At 35.3% G+C, this 17549-nt stretch overlaps 1 protein-coding gene across 2 annotated transcripts in view; it reads right to left on the bottom strand.

Annotated features, from left to right (window-relative positions):
• LOC149211084 (transcription initiation factor TFIID subunit 5-like) overlaps nt 1-17549 on the bottom strand; it is a 339491-nt gene that overhangs the window by 42934 nt on the left and 279008 nt on the right. For both annotated transcript variants that reach the window (XM_089396907.1, XM_089396906.1), the window contains one exon: nt 11719-11984. In XM_089396907.1, coding sequence (XP_089253033.1) covers nt 11719-11984 — 266 coding nt within the window. The remainder of the gene's footprint in view (nt 1-11718; nt 11985-17549) is intronic.

The following is a 17549-nucleotide window of genomic DNA, read 5'->3' as shown; positions in this document are numbered from 1 at the left end:
TATAAAATCCAATGAGGCTGGAACCACTCTCAAACATCCTGAGTCATTTCATGGTAATGTTAAAAATTTAAGTAAAAGGATGAAAATGAAGATTGAGGAGAATGTCACTTTTACTTTAAGAATTTAACATTACCATGAATAGCATATCAATACTAGGGCCTAGACTTGATCATTAAGCCGCCCCACTCAAAAATGATTTGTTTCTTTCAAAACAAATTGCAGCTTATGCAGGCAACGTTTTCTATCAACGGAATACGCATTTTCCAGATGCAGGACACGACGAAAACCGGCGAATATGTTTTACATTTTACAGGACACGATGAAAAACGTTTTCGACACATTTTAGGGCCGTTTTCATGTCCGACACGTAAAATACGGGACATGGGACCTTGGAGGACATGTCCTATGACTTAGTTGGCAACTATTCACAATCAGATATATATACTTATATTGTATTTATTTCATTGCACTGTCTTGAGTTTTAATAAAAGCACTAATTTCCACTATTGATTTATGTGTTCTGTGTATACATATACATATCTATATATGCTTTTGGCAATCACTAGAACAATTAAAAAAATAATAAAAAGATTGATTCACCCCCCCTCTCAATATTTCCAACAAGCTCCTGCCCATATCGTCAGTGAAGCCCCAGTTCCCACTGTTCAGGTGGACTAGGCCTCACTCGATAAGGCTTTGAAGTTTTCTGAAAGTGCCATAATCTGTCGATTCAATGGTTTTTGGTTGCGGCTGACAGCTCTCCACAGTTGGATCTCAGAGGTATGGAAGCCTGTCATTTCTGATGCAATTAATATCTACCCCTGTGCTAGGGGTTTCTTTATAGTAGATTTTGAAAACCCTGAAAGCAGACAATGTATTCTAGATTCCAGCCCTTGGTTTTGGAAAAACTCAGGCCTATTCATGAAGCCATGGAACCCATCATTCAATCCCTCAACAACACTCATAACCTCAGCACCAGTTTGGGTAAGATTACCAAACCTACCCTTGCATCTCTAGAATTCCTCCTCGCTAAAAGCCATTGGAAATGCAATTGGGAAATTTTACTGCAGGTGCCCAGAAACAGAGGAATATGTCAAAACCACCTATGCACGCATATGTGTGGAAATGGACTTTAGCGTCGGATTCCCAGCTGAAATACACCTAACAAGTAAAGACTATGTGTGGAACCAGAAACTCGATTATGAAAGTGTCCTCTTCAGATGTCGATCTTGCTTTGAGACAGGCCATCTAGCCAAAAATTGCCCAAAAGCCTCCCAGAAAAATTATGCTAGAAAAAATCACCACAGATCTACATGGTGGGAAGGAGCACAAAAAGAACACTACACTGTCATCAAAGAAGAATACTCTCGAGAAAACTCTGAATCACAAGAAATCGGGCAAGAAAGAAACAACTCTCAAGACAAGCAGGGGGAAAGCCCCGCCCAACAACAAAAAAGTGAACTCGACAACACCTCAAGCATCAACAATTATGAGGATTCGAATACTGCACAAAATAAATCTTCATTTAACAGCAAAGTAGATCTCCTAGACCAAACTTCTTCTTCGACTATCTTCAAAAGGACAAACACAATAGATCGCAAAGCTAAGACACCAATGTCCCAAGAACTAGAAGAGATGAAGGAGATGCAAGATAAAGGAAGTTGGAAGACCGTAGAGAAAAAAAAAAACTACAGCATCAATCTCGCCAAGAAAGATGAGGAACCAGACAATTAAAAACTAAGAAAATTATAGGTCCAATAGACCAATTTGGTCTCAGTGGACGTTAACCACCACCACCATCATCATCATCATCATCATAAGATTCAATGTGTCTCCTCATCTTCAGTACAACAATTCATTAATGCAATTGAGTAAATATGCTTGTAACTCGAAGAGAAAAAGTGGACATTGCATAGTGGCATGCCCTTCCAAATCGGCTTTAAAATGTACAGGTGTCACCAAGTTCAACAAAAGAGATTAATATAAGACGCTATTAGGCGGTTTCAGCCTCTAAGGGAGAAAACTCTGAATCACAAGAAATCGGGCAAGAAAGAAACAACTCTCAAGACAAGCAGGGGGAAAGCCCTGCCCAACAACAAAAAATTGAACTCGACAACACCTCAAGCATCAACAATTATGAGGATTCGAATACTGCACAAAATAAATCTTCATTTAACAGCAAAGTAGATCTCCTAGACCAAACTTCTTCTTCGACTATCTTCAAAAGGACAAACACAATAGATCGCAAAGCTAAGACACCAATGTCCCAAGAACTAGAAGAGATGAAGGAGATGCAAGATAAAGGAAGTTGGAAGACCGTAGAGAAAAAAAAAAAGCTACAGCATCAATCTCGCCAAGAAAGATGAGGAACCAGACAATTAAAAACTAAGAAAATTATAGGTCCAATAGACCAATTTGGTCTCAGTGGACGTTAACCACCACCACCACCATCATCATCATCATCATAAGATTCAATGTGTCTCCTCATCTTCAGTACAACAATTCATTAATGCAATTGAGTAAATATGCTTGTAACTCGAAGAGAAAAAGTGGACATTGCATAGTGGCATGCCCTTCCAAATCGGCTTTAAAATGTACAGGTGTCACCAAGTTCAACAAAAGAGATTAATATAAGACGCTATTAGGCGGTTTCAGCCTCTAAGGGAGCAATAGGTCCATGATACATCCGTCAAATGACAGGTGTCATGTGAAATAGCGATAGAATGGAATGGGCAAGAGGGACACCGCAAGCCACATGCCACAATACAAGGGTAGCTACAATGAGGGAAGCCCACACATTGGGTGTATAGATGTAGGAGGGAGCAATCACGGTACAAGAGCTAACCCAACCCTTGTTTTTTCGCCCTTCTTTGTATGCCTTTTTCTTTTTATTGATTATTCTTTCTTTACACTGCTCGGGGCTCCAGGGGATGAGAGCATGATGTGAATGATAAAGCAGTGAATACCCCCTTAATGTTAGGCAGTTCATCGCCCACCAGGGGTTGCGACAATCATGGGTTCCTTAATGATGCAGCGGACACACATGGGGGCCCTAGGAACCAGCGTGATGGCCATAATGATAGGGGGTAGAGCTAGTGTTTGGCTTTTGCCCACGTGCTATATTCTTATGTCCCAACCATCTTTTGCATTTTATGATACATTCCCTATTGAAAGTGGTCAAATTATGCTTTTAAATTTCTTTTTAGTTGCATCAACCTCTGGGGCATCATTCCAAGTCCGGCCCAGAGTGTGGACAAGGGGATGGGGAGGCTAACTCCTTGTGAACCCAATGGACAAATGTGAGCTCGGAAGGGAAAAATGTGAAAAAGGGTTATAATGAGAAGAAGGGTGTGAGATATATGGTGTCTTGTAATGGGACCACGCAACCAGAAACAGGGTTTCTCATATAGTGCCATTTCTAAAGCTAGTAGTCAATAGAGGAGATCCCACAAGACTAAGATACAAAATTAACCACCAAGTTGGAACAAGGGAACGAGAGTACAGACCAAGCCCATTCTTTCCGCTGAATCCCCCCCACTGATCCATGTCCAAAATGTGCCCCAGAAAAACAAGCATAAACACTCAATTACATAATGAAAACTTATACCTTCGGAGTTGGAAGGCCCACCTTCAAACATACAATCATAACCAATGAGCGAGGGCACATAATAATTGACTCAGGTGGCGGAGAATATGGTGGCACATCGAGCTATCTAGTGGTTGCAAAGGGTTACTCACTGTCGGCTGAAGACAAATCTAGGAGAAAAAATCTCCCATAGGGGTCGCCATTGGTGGCAGGTAATAGGTATTTTGTAGCTTCTTCGTGCAATGTATTAATGTCCTTTTAACCCTGTATATTGATAACATTTATCATTTATAAGTGCATTCTTCTCCTTTTCTTCTCATCATTTTTATGCAGAGTATAGAAAAGTTTCCACCACACAAAATTAATATTATTTTCAGAGCACCTTTAGTTGTGTTGTCGCACAGGATGTCTATGCACCACAACAACGGCTCAGATCAGGGGTTATCACACTAATCCCCAATCACTCTGTTTGAGTTGTCTCCCTATAGAAGACTAAGGGCGGTAGACCCTATAGGAATGGGATGAATGAAAACTAGTTGGAAACTAACCAGTTTGGGAGACAGCTAAACAACCAATATTTGTTTGAATTGCACAAGATTTTGAAGAATTCGATTTGATTTGAGGAAAATGATATTGATGCCTTGTGGAGTCAACTATCTTGCGAAGGAAAAAAAGTCCAAGTAAAAGATGGGAAACTGCAGCTGAATAATTCGACTGTCTCATATGAAAATGCAAAACTTCAAGCAATGTGGATTGCAGGGACTTGGTTAATTTTAGTTAAATGAGGACCCAAAGTTATTTCTGAAATGTGTCTTAAATGTTATTTAACTTAAAGCTTAGAAAAATGGTGATCTTAACGTGAAAATAGGTACTTAAACCAACGATGTAAAATGTAAAATCTGCACAAGTAATTACTGAAATGTACAATAGGATTGAAATGTAAAATGCTGGAAATAAAACACTTTACATTCAGAAATCCATTTGCATGAAGTACTCAATCAAAGATATTGGATGCATAAGTGAAACTAAGTTAATCTTTCTTGAATGAGCATGTGAAAACAAATGTACTTCAGATGAGTAATCTGCCCTTAAATCAGATGTTAATGCGAACAATATATTCTAAAACAGCAGTGTTGAAACCATGCAATATTTATATTTTTCTATGTATAACAATAGAAAATTTTAAATGACAAACTGATAACTACAATTCAGAAAATTTCTAAGCCTAATTATTTATGATCTACTGATGTATTTGATCTAAAACCTCAGAAATAAATTATTGAACAGCTGTGAAACAATGTTCAAAATTTGTCAATTAGCATGCAAAAAGTTACTGAAGATAATTTATATCTCTGCAATGTATAGCACTAAAAGATGTAAATTAAATTTGCCGCTATACTCTAGCTAATTTCAAATCTATGTCAGTATTAGCTTTACTTTCAAAATGAAATGAGGAAAGGTGGTGTGCACAGTCAGCTCTTAAGGGCTTGAAGACACTTGAAGATACGCTGCCCGAATCACTGAAAATCTTCCAATTCCAAATGCCAAATTCAGAAAAAAAAAAAAAAAAAAAAAAAAAAAAAAAAAAAAAAAAAAAAAATAAATTAAAAAAAAAAAAAAAAAAATTGAGAAATGTTTTGTTAAAAAATTGTTAAAATTTTTTAAAAAAAATTGTGGGAAGAATTTATGGTGATAGGGAGTGAAAAAAGAAAGGGCTTGAAGGTAAGAAGAAGGAGGTCGAGAATGAGAAAGGGAGGCCGAGAAGAAGGTTGGAGATGGCCATCGCAGGGCTTCAAGGCCCTAAATAGTTTTCCCATGATCTTCTTGCAATTTCTCTTCAACCTACAAACAAAATGGAGATGCTCTCCGGGACTTAGATCTCTTTCCAGAATCCACAAAAATCACATGCAATATTCAGATTTGTTCCTGCACAAACAAAAGATAGCAAACCCCAAAATATGTATATACACAAATATGAAATACCCAAAACACCAATGCATTAGAAATTTGATATTTACAAGTCTACAATAATATTCTACAAATCTAGCAGATCTGTAGATCAAAGCCCTCTATTAGCCAGATTTAAACAAATTTTGCACAAATTTAGAAATAAATTTGAAATTTTAAAGAGACACAAGTCTAAGAACAACCCTGCAAATTAAATATTTTATAAGATAACTGTTATGAAAAAAATAGTTAATTTTAGATTTATTATTTAATTTAGGTTTAGTTAGGCGAAAGGGCACGAACATAAGATCATGCCCTTTCCGAAAGGGTGTCCATGGCGATATATAAGCCAGGCATCCCCACTGTAAACATCATCATCTGTCTATTCATTTTATTAATAAAACATTTTTATATATATTTCTGTTATCCCAGAGATTTTCTGCTTCATCTGGCATCAGAGCAGTTCGGTCCTCTAGGTTGTTTGACTTGTGCAGAAAGCTCGTTCTCCGATCCTTTGCTTGCTTCATCTGGCATCATCGACACTACTCACCCAAAACGATTGCTGCGACCACGGGAATAATCTGTGCGGGGTCCGTGTGACTTAACCTGCAGTGATAAAACACTGAAATTCCGGCGTTCTTTTTTTTGGTGACAGCACTGAGGGTTGCATTTCCTTTTCTGCGATTATCCCTGTCCGACTGCGTGGGATCTGCGATACAGGTCAGAAGGTCCCGTCAATTGTCTGGGCTGAACCAACGAAATTCCGGCTTTTTTTATATCTGCGGTGAGTCGTGACAACGTGAAATCCGTCTGCGGGATACGCTGAATTCTTGTTTTCTTCCGGTGTTATCTCTGGCGATCTGTCCGCTCGAAAAAGGTTTTGAATAGTCACGGTGGTTGGACGTGACTGTCCGCTTTAAAAAAATATAATATAATTATAACGTTAAATATATATATATAACGTTTATTTATATATAACATATATATATATATATATATATATATATATATATATTATATATTATATATAATTTAATTAATTAAATTTATTTTAATTAATTAAAAGTTTTATATATATAAAAAGTTAATTAAATTAATTTTAATTAATTAAAAGTTATATATATATAAAAATTAATTTAATTAATTAAAATTTATATGTATAAAAATTAATTTAATTAATTAAATTTATTTTAATTAATTAAAATTTATATGTATAAAATTTATTTGAGATAATTAAAAAAAAAATTATTATTAATTAAATTAAATTATTAAATTAATTTAATTTAATTAAAAAAAAAAAAAAAGGGAAAAACCTTTAAACTGGCAGATAAATACACGCCTCCGCAAACCCGCTCAATGTCGACAATGACAATGGCGGATTTCCAGAAAAGGTTGTTGGATGCAGAGCAAAGGATAAATAACAACCACGACGAAGTCAGTAAGAGATTAAATGACGTCGAGAGCAAGCTTGGGGAGCAAGCGGACAAAATCAAAAATCTGGAAGATACGACAAATCGAATAGAGATAAAAATGGAAAGTCAACATGTCCAAACAGAAGTAAACTTCAAAGAGGTCTTAACAATGCTAAAAGTTCTGTGTAAAAGGTCGAATTGTACGCCCGAGCAACTACTGAAAGAAGGTGAAGAGAATCAAGAACACGTCTCGTCGGACTCAACTAAACCCACAGACTCGCATGACAAGGATGAATCCCCAAAAAAATCAGCGACACCCCACCAAGAAGCAAGTAACACAGTCTTTACAAACAAGCAACTTTGGGATAACTTTACCAATCAACACCCTTTTTTCGCTCAACCAGTGGCAACATACCAGCGAAGGGCAAAGGTAGAGATGCCTAAATTCGATGGAGACGAAAAAAACAATGTTGCATGGATAAATAAAGCAGAAGAATACTTTGAAATATATGACATCACTGACGATGACGAAAAGCTCAGACATGCATCCATGAAAATGGAGGGAGAAGCATATAACTGGTATATGTGGTGGAAAAAGACAACACACGTCATTAGCTGGAGGAGATTTAAAGATGCATTCTTCAAAAGATTCCAAGGTGTGAAAGAAGAAGAGTTCTTTTCAAAACTCATCAAATTACGACAAAAAGGAAGTGTGGACGAATACACTCAAGAATGGGAGACCTTAGTAACACGAGTACCTGGGTTATCAGAATCTCGTCTAATTCAGTCATACATCTCGGGGCTCAAAACCCATTTACAAGCAGAACTTGAGATGCATGATATTACATCTATAGAAGAAGCAAGACGAAAAGCAAAAACAGCCGAAAAGAAATCCGAACCAATATTTTGGTCAACAGTGGAAAAAGCTTATGCAAGACGAAGGATACCCCAGTATGTGGACTCAAATAATACAAGATATGTTCCACCACATCGTCGTGAAGATGAAAAATCTAATTTGGAAATGCAAAGGATAAAAGAGGGTAAATGTAAACGCTGTGGTGAGAAGTGGGACCCCAAACATAGATGTGCTAAAGGAAAAGAACCAAAGAACCTATATAATTGTGAAGCAACCAATGATTCAAACAGTGAAGATTATGACGTAGAAGACACAGAAGATGCCCGAGAATTCTCACCAGAATTAGATGACGGTAGTATTCCACAAGTATCATTATCAGCTATGACAGGTATATCACAACCTCAGACTTTAAAGTTAAAAGGACACATAAAGAAGAACAACGTAGTGGTTCTCGTCGACTCTGGAAGCACACACAATTTTCTAGATGCAACCGTGGCAAAGAGACTCAATATATTTTCATTTCCCTTACCAAACATGAAAGTGATGATAGCTAACGGTAAGAAGATTGAAAAGGTGGGAAAATGCCATAAGGTTAAATTGCAGATTCAAGACTTCAGTTTAGAGTCTCCGTTTTTCACAGTACCGTTAGGAGGAGTAGATGTAGTCTTAGGTATCCAATGGTTACGAACTTTAGGTACTTATGCCGCCAACCATCAAGTACAATTTATAAAATTCAAATGGGGAGGTCAGAAGTACAAGCTACACGGATTCCAACCACCAGGAAATCAAGTTACATCATCATCCCAGATGATAAAGCTGAGTCGAAATGGAGCACCTACTTATGCAATACAATGTCACCAATTAGAAATGTTATCTGCAAATATGACCAGAGAAGAATCACCAGAGATTCAAGACCTACCTATGAAGATGCCGCCTAATACAGAAATTGAGCGTAGAACAGAAGTTAAAACAGAGTCAAACCCCATCAACATCAACCCATACCGATATCCACATCTCCAAAAAGCGGGAATTGAGAGATTAATCCAAGATCTTTTAAAGTGTGTGACTTTGATCATCTTGGAGTATCTGATCAAGTGGAAGGATTTACCGGAAGAAGACGCTTCTGGGAGAACGAATCATTTTGTCAACAACATCCGTCGTTACGTATGCTTTGAGGACAAAGCATTCTTTCGAGAGGAAGGCAATGTTATGAAAAAAATAGTTAATTTTAGATTTATTATTTAATTTAGGTTTAGTTAGGCGAAAGGGCACGAACATAAGATCATGCCCTTTCCGAAAGGGTGTCCATGGCGATATATAAGCCAGGCATCCCCACTGTAAACATCATCATCTGTCTATTCATTTTATTAATAAAACATTTTTATATATATTTCTGTTATCCCAGAGATTTTCTGCTTCAATAACCATAGAAATTAAAAACAATGAGCTCTTTAAATTATATAAACTAAGAGTCAGTGGGTCTAGTTGAGGACTTCCCCAAATGCCCAAATCCTGAATGATAACTTCTACACACTTAGATCTGCTTGTTAGATTAATAGAGATTCAAAAATGATCATAAAATCATCAAGAAATAGAGGTCCGCATGGGGTAGCTCAAGTGGCAATGGTCGTGGAAATGAAGTCTCACCGAACCGGAGATCTTGGGTTCGATTCTTGTGCTACCCTCCCTGGAAATGGGGTGAATAACGGACATGTAAAAACTCGAAAATGAGAAGGTCCCACCTAAGCTTACAAAAAAAATCATCAAGAAATAGAGATACCTGCTACTTCTATCAAATCAAAATGATATTTAAGAAACCCATAAATTTGTACAAGATACATGTACACAAATCAATCCTCAAAGGCTATTAACCAGCAAATGCAAATAAAAACAACAGAGTATTAAGAACAATAGTACCACATAAATTTGAAAGAGGAACACCACGATCTGAAAATCCAAAGTCTTTGTGTTTTATTAACCAGAAAAAATTACAAGATCTTTCTTAGAGCAAGTACACGATTCGGAAATCGGATCCAAATAATGAAGAGAGCCCTCTAATTTATAGAAAAATTCTCCAACGGCTAGTTGGCTTGATCCTCGTTAAAACAATCTCAACCGTTGATGAAGATCAAATGATCTTTTAATCATCATCGTTGAAATAAAGTTATTTTTTGAACAAATTCGAATTTCACTTTTAATTTCATTTTAATTAACTCAAAAATGATTATTTTGAGTTAATTGTTGCATAAAATTGACTTTGACTTAATTACTATGGCCCAAGGGTTCAAAATATCTTGAAATTTTCAATATTCCCTTGGTCGAGGATCTCCAAAAATTAAAAACTTTAAAACCCACGAATCTTAAATGTTGGAGAATTTAATTTTCCCTATGACATAAATTAATTAAATTTTTGGCTTTAACATTTTAATTTATTTTAGCCAGAAATTTTAATTAATTGACTCATGAAGGGATTATTAATTTTTTCAACCCTCTAATATTTAGCAATGGTGTCTCAGTGTAACTATGAGAGACCATGCACTAAATATTTTTTACATGAAATATTACATTTCTAATCCATGAAGGGGGAACGCCTGTTCATTATAGACCCTCAACATTTACCGATCTCTGAGACACAAAATATGATCTAGTAGACTAAATGACTTGTAATAAAATAATCTAACTAAATAGTTAGAATTGTTCCCAAATCACTTCTACAAAGACTCGATAAATAACACTAAGACTCATTTAAAATCCTGACGACAAAATCCACCCTAGCTTTAGGGTGAGGATGGAGGGAAAAACTTTGTCGATCATCCGTGTTTAGAAAAACACAGGAATCGGTGAAACTAATAACCTCCTAGGATAGAAATCATCATCAGAAAAATAAATTAACCTAGGTAGTTACATACATTTGTCTTACTAGGATCATTTACATTACAAAATGCAAAATAGGTTTACAAAACTCCAGTGTACATATAGCTGATAATGATGAATCTGTGGATTATCTAAGTGCTCGGAGCGAAAAAAAAGTACAACTATGGAGTAGTTGACATGGAGTGGTCAACAGGTTGTTTAATCACTTGCCAAAGAATATATTGTGTGTCGTTATATGAATTTTATGTGCAGATTTCAGAAGTAATTGCAGTGCATGAACAGTTAGGGAGTCAGGGGCACCTCTTGAGATTGGCAACCACCAGCCCAAATGGAGAGGAGATTTTCTGGTGACAGGTGTGGTAGATTTTCCTAAATGTTACATTAATTTCCACTGCAGATTTTTTAAGTTATTTCACCTATTTACAGTGCAGAAATTTGTGCTAACATGTCCTTGTCCAAATCTTCTTAAATTACAGATGGATGGGATTTTAAAAATGCATTCCATTGGTGAGACATTCCAAAATGTACAGATCACTAAATTTCAAGAAAACCAAGAAGGAAAATGAACTTTTAGAGCTCAAACAAACTGCTTTCATCTGCTACATGAGGAATGCCATGATGCTTCACGCCAACAAAATTAAATTTGAGAATCGTCATTTCCTGCAATCCACAAGCACCAATTACACTGTTGCTGCTTGTGGAAGCCAGCAGTGGGGTTGATATTTGTTGCCATGGAGTAATAAATAGAAAAGATAGAAAATGGCAAGGCTTGAGGAAATTTGGATAACAAAATACGAAAGAAAACCTTCTACAGAACCGTGTTAAGAGCACCAAAAATTATAATAACAGCCAATATAAGCAGACATTTGTCTCTTTCTACCAAAAACATGAAAACAGTTGCAAGGAAGACTCTTCTTGTACCATACAATCAAATCTGTAAGTGAAAATTCTCTACTGGAAGGGGCAAAGCTCAAAGGAGTCAATCTGCTGTATTTTGGTTCATTAAACAAAAATACTGTTAGTAAGAAGTATCAATAATATACCTGAAAGCAAGTGTCCATATGCAGGATGTGTGCCCCATTAGAGGAGTTACACATCGACCTGTTGATAGATCCCACATCATTATAGCACCATCTTCATCTCCAGATGCCATATAACGCCCATCTGGAGACATGGCTATTGATAAAACCATACCTCTGTGTCCAACAAACATGCGCACACATTCACCACTTTGCACATCCCATAATCTGACAGTCTTGTCACTTGATCCGGTAGCAATATAGTTGCAATTGACATGCCACTGTACACACTGCATGAAAGTTTCAAGAATAACATGTAAATAAATTGAGGCTTGGCATGTCAACAGTCATAACGTATTCTATCTGGGAAAATTTAGGACCAAAATGAGAAGAAAAGCAAATAAAATTGTGGTGATTCGCAAAAACAGAAAGTGTCCCCGATATAAACAACTGATATCAACAGTACAGAAAAGGGCTTGGCATAACTACATCAACTCCAACTTATGTACCACGGGGACACATTCTCTATCATAAGAAAAGCCAGGATCATGATTGACCCCCACAAGGGACATCCATGCACTACAGTGGAGCTAATTTCCCCCAATAAAATCAGTCTTTTTCATCCCTTTTTGAAAAAATATTAATTATTGCTCTGATGCCCAATTCCATAATACACAAAAAGATGTTCAAATACCCATGATAGTGAGTTCATTAGCTTCAAAATCAGAAAAGAAATGGAAATATATGTTGAGTATCTCACAAAATTTATACACAAAATGCTGCATAAAATATAAAACAGTGCTTTAGATCTAATATCAAAAGAGGTATATGAGAAGAAAGTATATTGCAAGAGTATGAAAAGGAAACAGTTGACTGCACCAATATTTGTCAAAAATGCTGAGTCAACAAAGCAAGTATGGAGCATCAACAAAGATTATTTATGTATCAACTGTACATAAATGTGTCACAACACTACCCAAGAATTAGAAAAGTCAATGGAATCTTGGTACGGGAAGATAGACTTCCTAATGTGGTCAAAATCATCCATTGCAACCTGACTTCCTAATGTGTTCAAAAGCATCCATTGCAACCTGCAGTAATATATTATACCCATTTCAACTTCAGTTCGGAGAACTGCATGACACAACGAAATTATTTATGATTAATCATGATTTATGATGAAAACTAACACATGCTCATTCAACAATAATACACAAAAGTAAAATATTAAAGCTAAAGCAAATATATAAAATGACTAAAACAAGGTAGGCTGACCACACCAAAATATGTCAACGAAGCAAATATGGTCAAGCTCATCCCTAAATGGAGATAGGCACATCAATGGAGATAAAGTTAAAAAAACCTGGTGTTGACTTAAGTCATGATGGATTTAAAAATGCAGCCTTAGCTGAGCATACTCACAAAACCAACCACCAAATATGTCATGTGAAAGTCAAGATAACACTGTACTATGAGGAAAGTATGAAAGAAAGTGGAAATTAAAATGAACCTGCAAAGTCTTAGTAGGGATGGTGGGCATTAACATAAGTGGAACTTAGAAGCTGATCTTACATTTTCTTCAAAGTGAATGGCATAAATATATCAATGGAGTTAATTCTTACAGCCGACAAAGGAATAGAAAGCCTGCATGGTGTTAGTCGCTCTGCATTATTATAATTATGAGACCATATTGTAACAATAAATCCTTCAAGCCCAAAAGAATCCAAAGGATGATCCAAGAGCATGGTTCGAAATATTGAGAAATCTCAGTGACTTGGTCCCACAAACTATCACCAAAGACAGATGCTTTCACAGACAAATGCTTTTGGTTTTGTGTTATCTTTCCAAAATATCCATCGCTAGCTACAAAACATTCTTCTCAAAGCTTGGTACTCATACAAAAGGCTTTGGAGGGTAAGAAAGTTTGTGGCAATCTGTGTGATAGTTGGGCGACTAAGCTCACCCTGTGTGAATTCTCTCATAAGGTTCAACAGCCAAGCATGATTATAAATATACTTGGTAATTTGGTTGCACTCTTGCACAACATCTTGCACCACTCCAACTTCCCAATGCCCTCTAGTGTCAAGTCTATGCAATTGGCAGCACATGGAGTCGAAAACATGGTGGGATATTTGGCACAAAGCAACCTTTCAGTTGCCACATAATTTGTTGCAATTGTCCGTGATTACTTGGACAATATTTGCAACCCCGACTTCCTCCACCACATCAACCGACAATGTAAAAATCAAATATGCATCTTTTACATGTGTAGATGCATCGATGGATTTTAGGAACATCATCCCTTTAGGGCAAGCTACAACAAAATTTATTACTGTTCTACCCCTCTGATCTGTCCACCCATCCAACATAATTGTACAACCTGTAAATTTCTAGCTCTTTACCCCTAAGTGCATTATATAATGGGGCTTTGTATCCAGGGCCAATACTTGCAATGGCATCCACCATGGGGTGAGAAAATGTTATGAACATAAATTATGTAAAAATAGATAATAAATAGATAATAAATAATAACCATAATAATATAAATATAATAATAAATAATAAGTAAATTACTAATGGTTAGTTACTTAATAATGAAAAGACATGTCTTAAAGACATCACTGTTCGTGAAAGGGTCCTTACCTGGCTATAAATACAAGACCCTCATTCTCATTTGTACTCATCCTACATCAATTTTTTAATACAATATACACTTTACAATCACGGCGCTACAATAGATGTCTTTGTCTACAAAGTATTTTAAATATTTCTCTGCGTATACGACTTTTGGTCGTTTCATTGGTATCGAAGCCAGGTTTGGCTGATCACCAGGCCTTTGGCCATCAACCTCCCATCAACCTTGTTGTTGTGTAATTGAAGTGTTTCACTTAGAGTTTGGAGTTTCTCCATTTTCGGTCAAGCCTTGGGCCACTTATCGAAGAAAAGAATTAAAAAAAAAAGAATTAGTTAATTAAAAAATTAAAAAAAAAAGGCCTTTGGCCATTCACATTTCAATTATTCTAGTAAAAAAAAATATAGTCCGAGGTAAATTTTGAAGGAGAATATTCATATATATATAAAGGTTCTACATTATTGATAAAAAGTGCATGACAAAGTAAAAATGGAATCTTTCCAAATATCTTTAAAACTATACATAAGAAAAGGAAGAGTAGCTAATATTATCTTGATTCTTCATTAAGTGGTTTACAAGCTCGTGGTTTTAGAAACCCATTGTAATTGTCCATGGTATTTTAAAGGTAAAAGAAAAACAAAAGGAATACAAAATCTCTTTATGTGAATGGTAAGTTTTACTTTTTATGTGGAGAACATTAACGAGTCAAAAGCACATAAGCGGACATAAATTTAATATTATACCCCAAAGAGGTGAATAGCCATGTTTCACTAGAGTTGTAACTTTTCAAAAAGAAAAAAGAAAAAAAGATTATAAATAAAAATATGTATAAAGAGAAATATCATATTATAAAGGGGTATTTAAAGAAAAGATCAAGTCATAAAATTATTGAAAATATATATAAGTACAAAGCGGGCATTATTATAAAATGTTACTTGAAAGATCCATATATTAAAGTTTATAAAGGGTTCAATCTAGAACTACAAAGAGACATAACGATAACAAGTTATAACAAAAGACGAGTACTTTTTAAAAGCATTATAATAAATATAAGATGCAGTTTATTTAAATAATGGAACTATATTAATTATTTTTGAAGTGGGAAAAAAATATATATTTGAGAAAAATGAAAGTTAAAGGAATTTATAAAGGTGTTCAAGTTTATCCAATAAAAGGGCACTTATTTTTAAAAAGAAGCCCATTTTTGAAGAAAAAAGTGAATGGAGCCTAATTTGAAAATGATGAAGAAAGATTTTCCTATAAGGATATTTTAACCACACATCACAAGCTAATTACATTAGGAGGGAATATCCAAGGGAAAAATTTTAATATCGTTATTAGTATAAAGAACGACGAAAATTACATAAATATTAATCTAGCGAATCAATTGCTAATTTCAGATGCCAATGTAAGTGAAACAACAGATCTTTTTTGAAAGAAATACAAAATTAATGATTTACAAATAACAATAGATCATTATGAATACACATCCCAATTAAGTGTTGTAAAAATGTTTGACGAAGAGGTTGACCTTGGTTCAAAGAATTAGGTACATTCATTCTAAACATAGAAAAAAATTTCTTATTGTTCCCTTACAAGAGGAAGATGGTGACGTTCCAAGACATGACAATGAAATCAGAACTAATAATACATTCATCGAAAAATCTTAAGGATATTACGAAACTAATGTTTCAAGAGAATCTAGAAACAATATCAAGGAAGCAAAAAGAACTTGAAGAAGTCATATCCAACAAAAATAAAGAAAATTCGTGTTTGAAGGAGTATAATCAAAAACTACTTACGCAAGTGAGAAAATGTAAAGCTAACAAGCACAAGTTAGAACAAGAAAAAGAAAGCTTTCCCAAAAAATTCAACAAAAGTCTATCAAAGAAAGAAGAGGAGAATTTATGCTTAAAAGACCTTAACAAAAAATTATTAGAACAAATCAAGTGTTTAAAAGACAAGAAGCTTGAAGGCCAAAATAATGTTGACTCAAAAAATGAGGAATGCTTACATCTCAAAAATCATAATCAAAATCTGCTCAAATAGATTAAAAACTTAAGGACGATAAGAAATCATTGACAAATAGGTTCGAAGAAATTGTCGCAAAAGAAGCATCAAAATTGCTAGATGTAGTAGTCCAAGTTGGGGAAGAAGAAACAAACATCGATCCCACTAATCTCACAGTTTAGGCAAATCCAAATCCTCCTGAAGTAAAGACGTACTCAAAGATTTCCATTAAAACGACGAACACTCCAAATGAGGATTAAGTAATCAATTCAACAACAACATTGCCTGAAGGAAATCAGGAAACTGCCATAAAAACGTTAAGGGAAGTTCAAACAAGAAAAACTCCTTATCTACATCTGAATCACAAGAGTAGACACCTTAATCAATCTACAAATTTGTATCACTCAGAACATAAACAACCAACTTATGTTCCAAAGAATACTAAAGTGAACTCAATTTAGTTTACTGATAACAATTCATTACAAAGTTTCAGTAATCAGAAGATTCCACAGAAGATTAATCTAGGATGGTCTGATCCGTTCTCAGTACAACAATTTTATATATCACTCCAAGGATCATATCAACTTGCATCGACAAAGATGATTATTCCGAGACGAGAAGGCATTTGTAGCAGAAAAAGAGATCAAACAAAAGACATTCGTAGCATAAAAGAAATCAAGCCCTTTCATCAACAAGCTTTGAGGACAAAGCATTTTGCAAGGGAAAGCAATGTTATGAACATAAATTATGTAAAAATAGATAATAAATAATAACCATAATAATATAAATATAATAATAAATAATAAGTAAATTAACTAATGGTTAGTCAGTTAATAATGAAAAGGCATGCCTTAGAGACATGCATGTTCATGAAAGGGTACTTACCTGGCTATATATACAGGACCCTCATTCTCATTTGTACTCATCCTACATCAATTCTTTAATACAATATACACTTTACAATTAATGTCCTACAATGGATGTCTTTGTCTACGAAATATCTTAAATATTTCCGCTGCGTATACGACTTTTGGTCATTTCAGAAAAATAAGACTTTTCATAGTTCAATAAAAGACTGGTATGGCACCAAAACATCCTCACTGCCATATCTGCCTCCTTCCTCTTTTTTTCATTAAAACTCTCCAAGGTTGGCTGAGATCCTGGAGTTGTACGAGGAGCGAAGAAACAAGAGGTTATACTCTTACCTGCACTT

The sequence above is a fragment of the Pinus tabuliformis genome, chromosome 1_2 (genome assembly GCF_031772625.1).
Source record: "Pinus tabuliformis cultivar Carrire ecotype Pingquan chromosome 1_2, CPIR1, whole genome shotgun sequence".
NCBI lineage: Eukaryota > Viridiplantae > Streptophyta > Pinopsida > Pinales > Pinaceae > Pinus > Pinus tabuliformis.
Note: the sequence above shows the minus strand (reverse complement) of the source record. Positions and strands in the feature narration are given on the sequence as shown.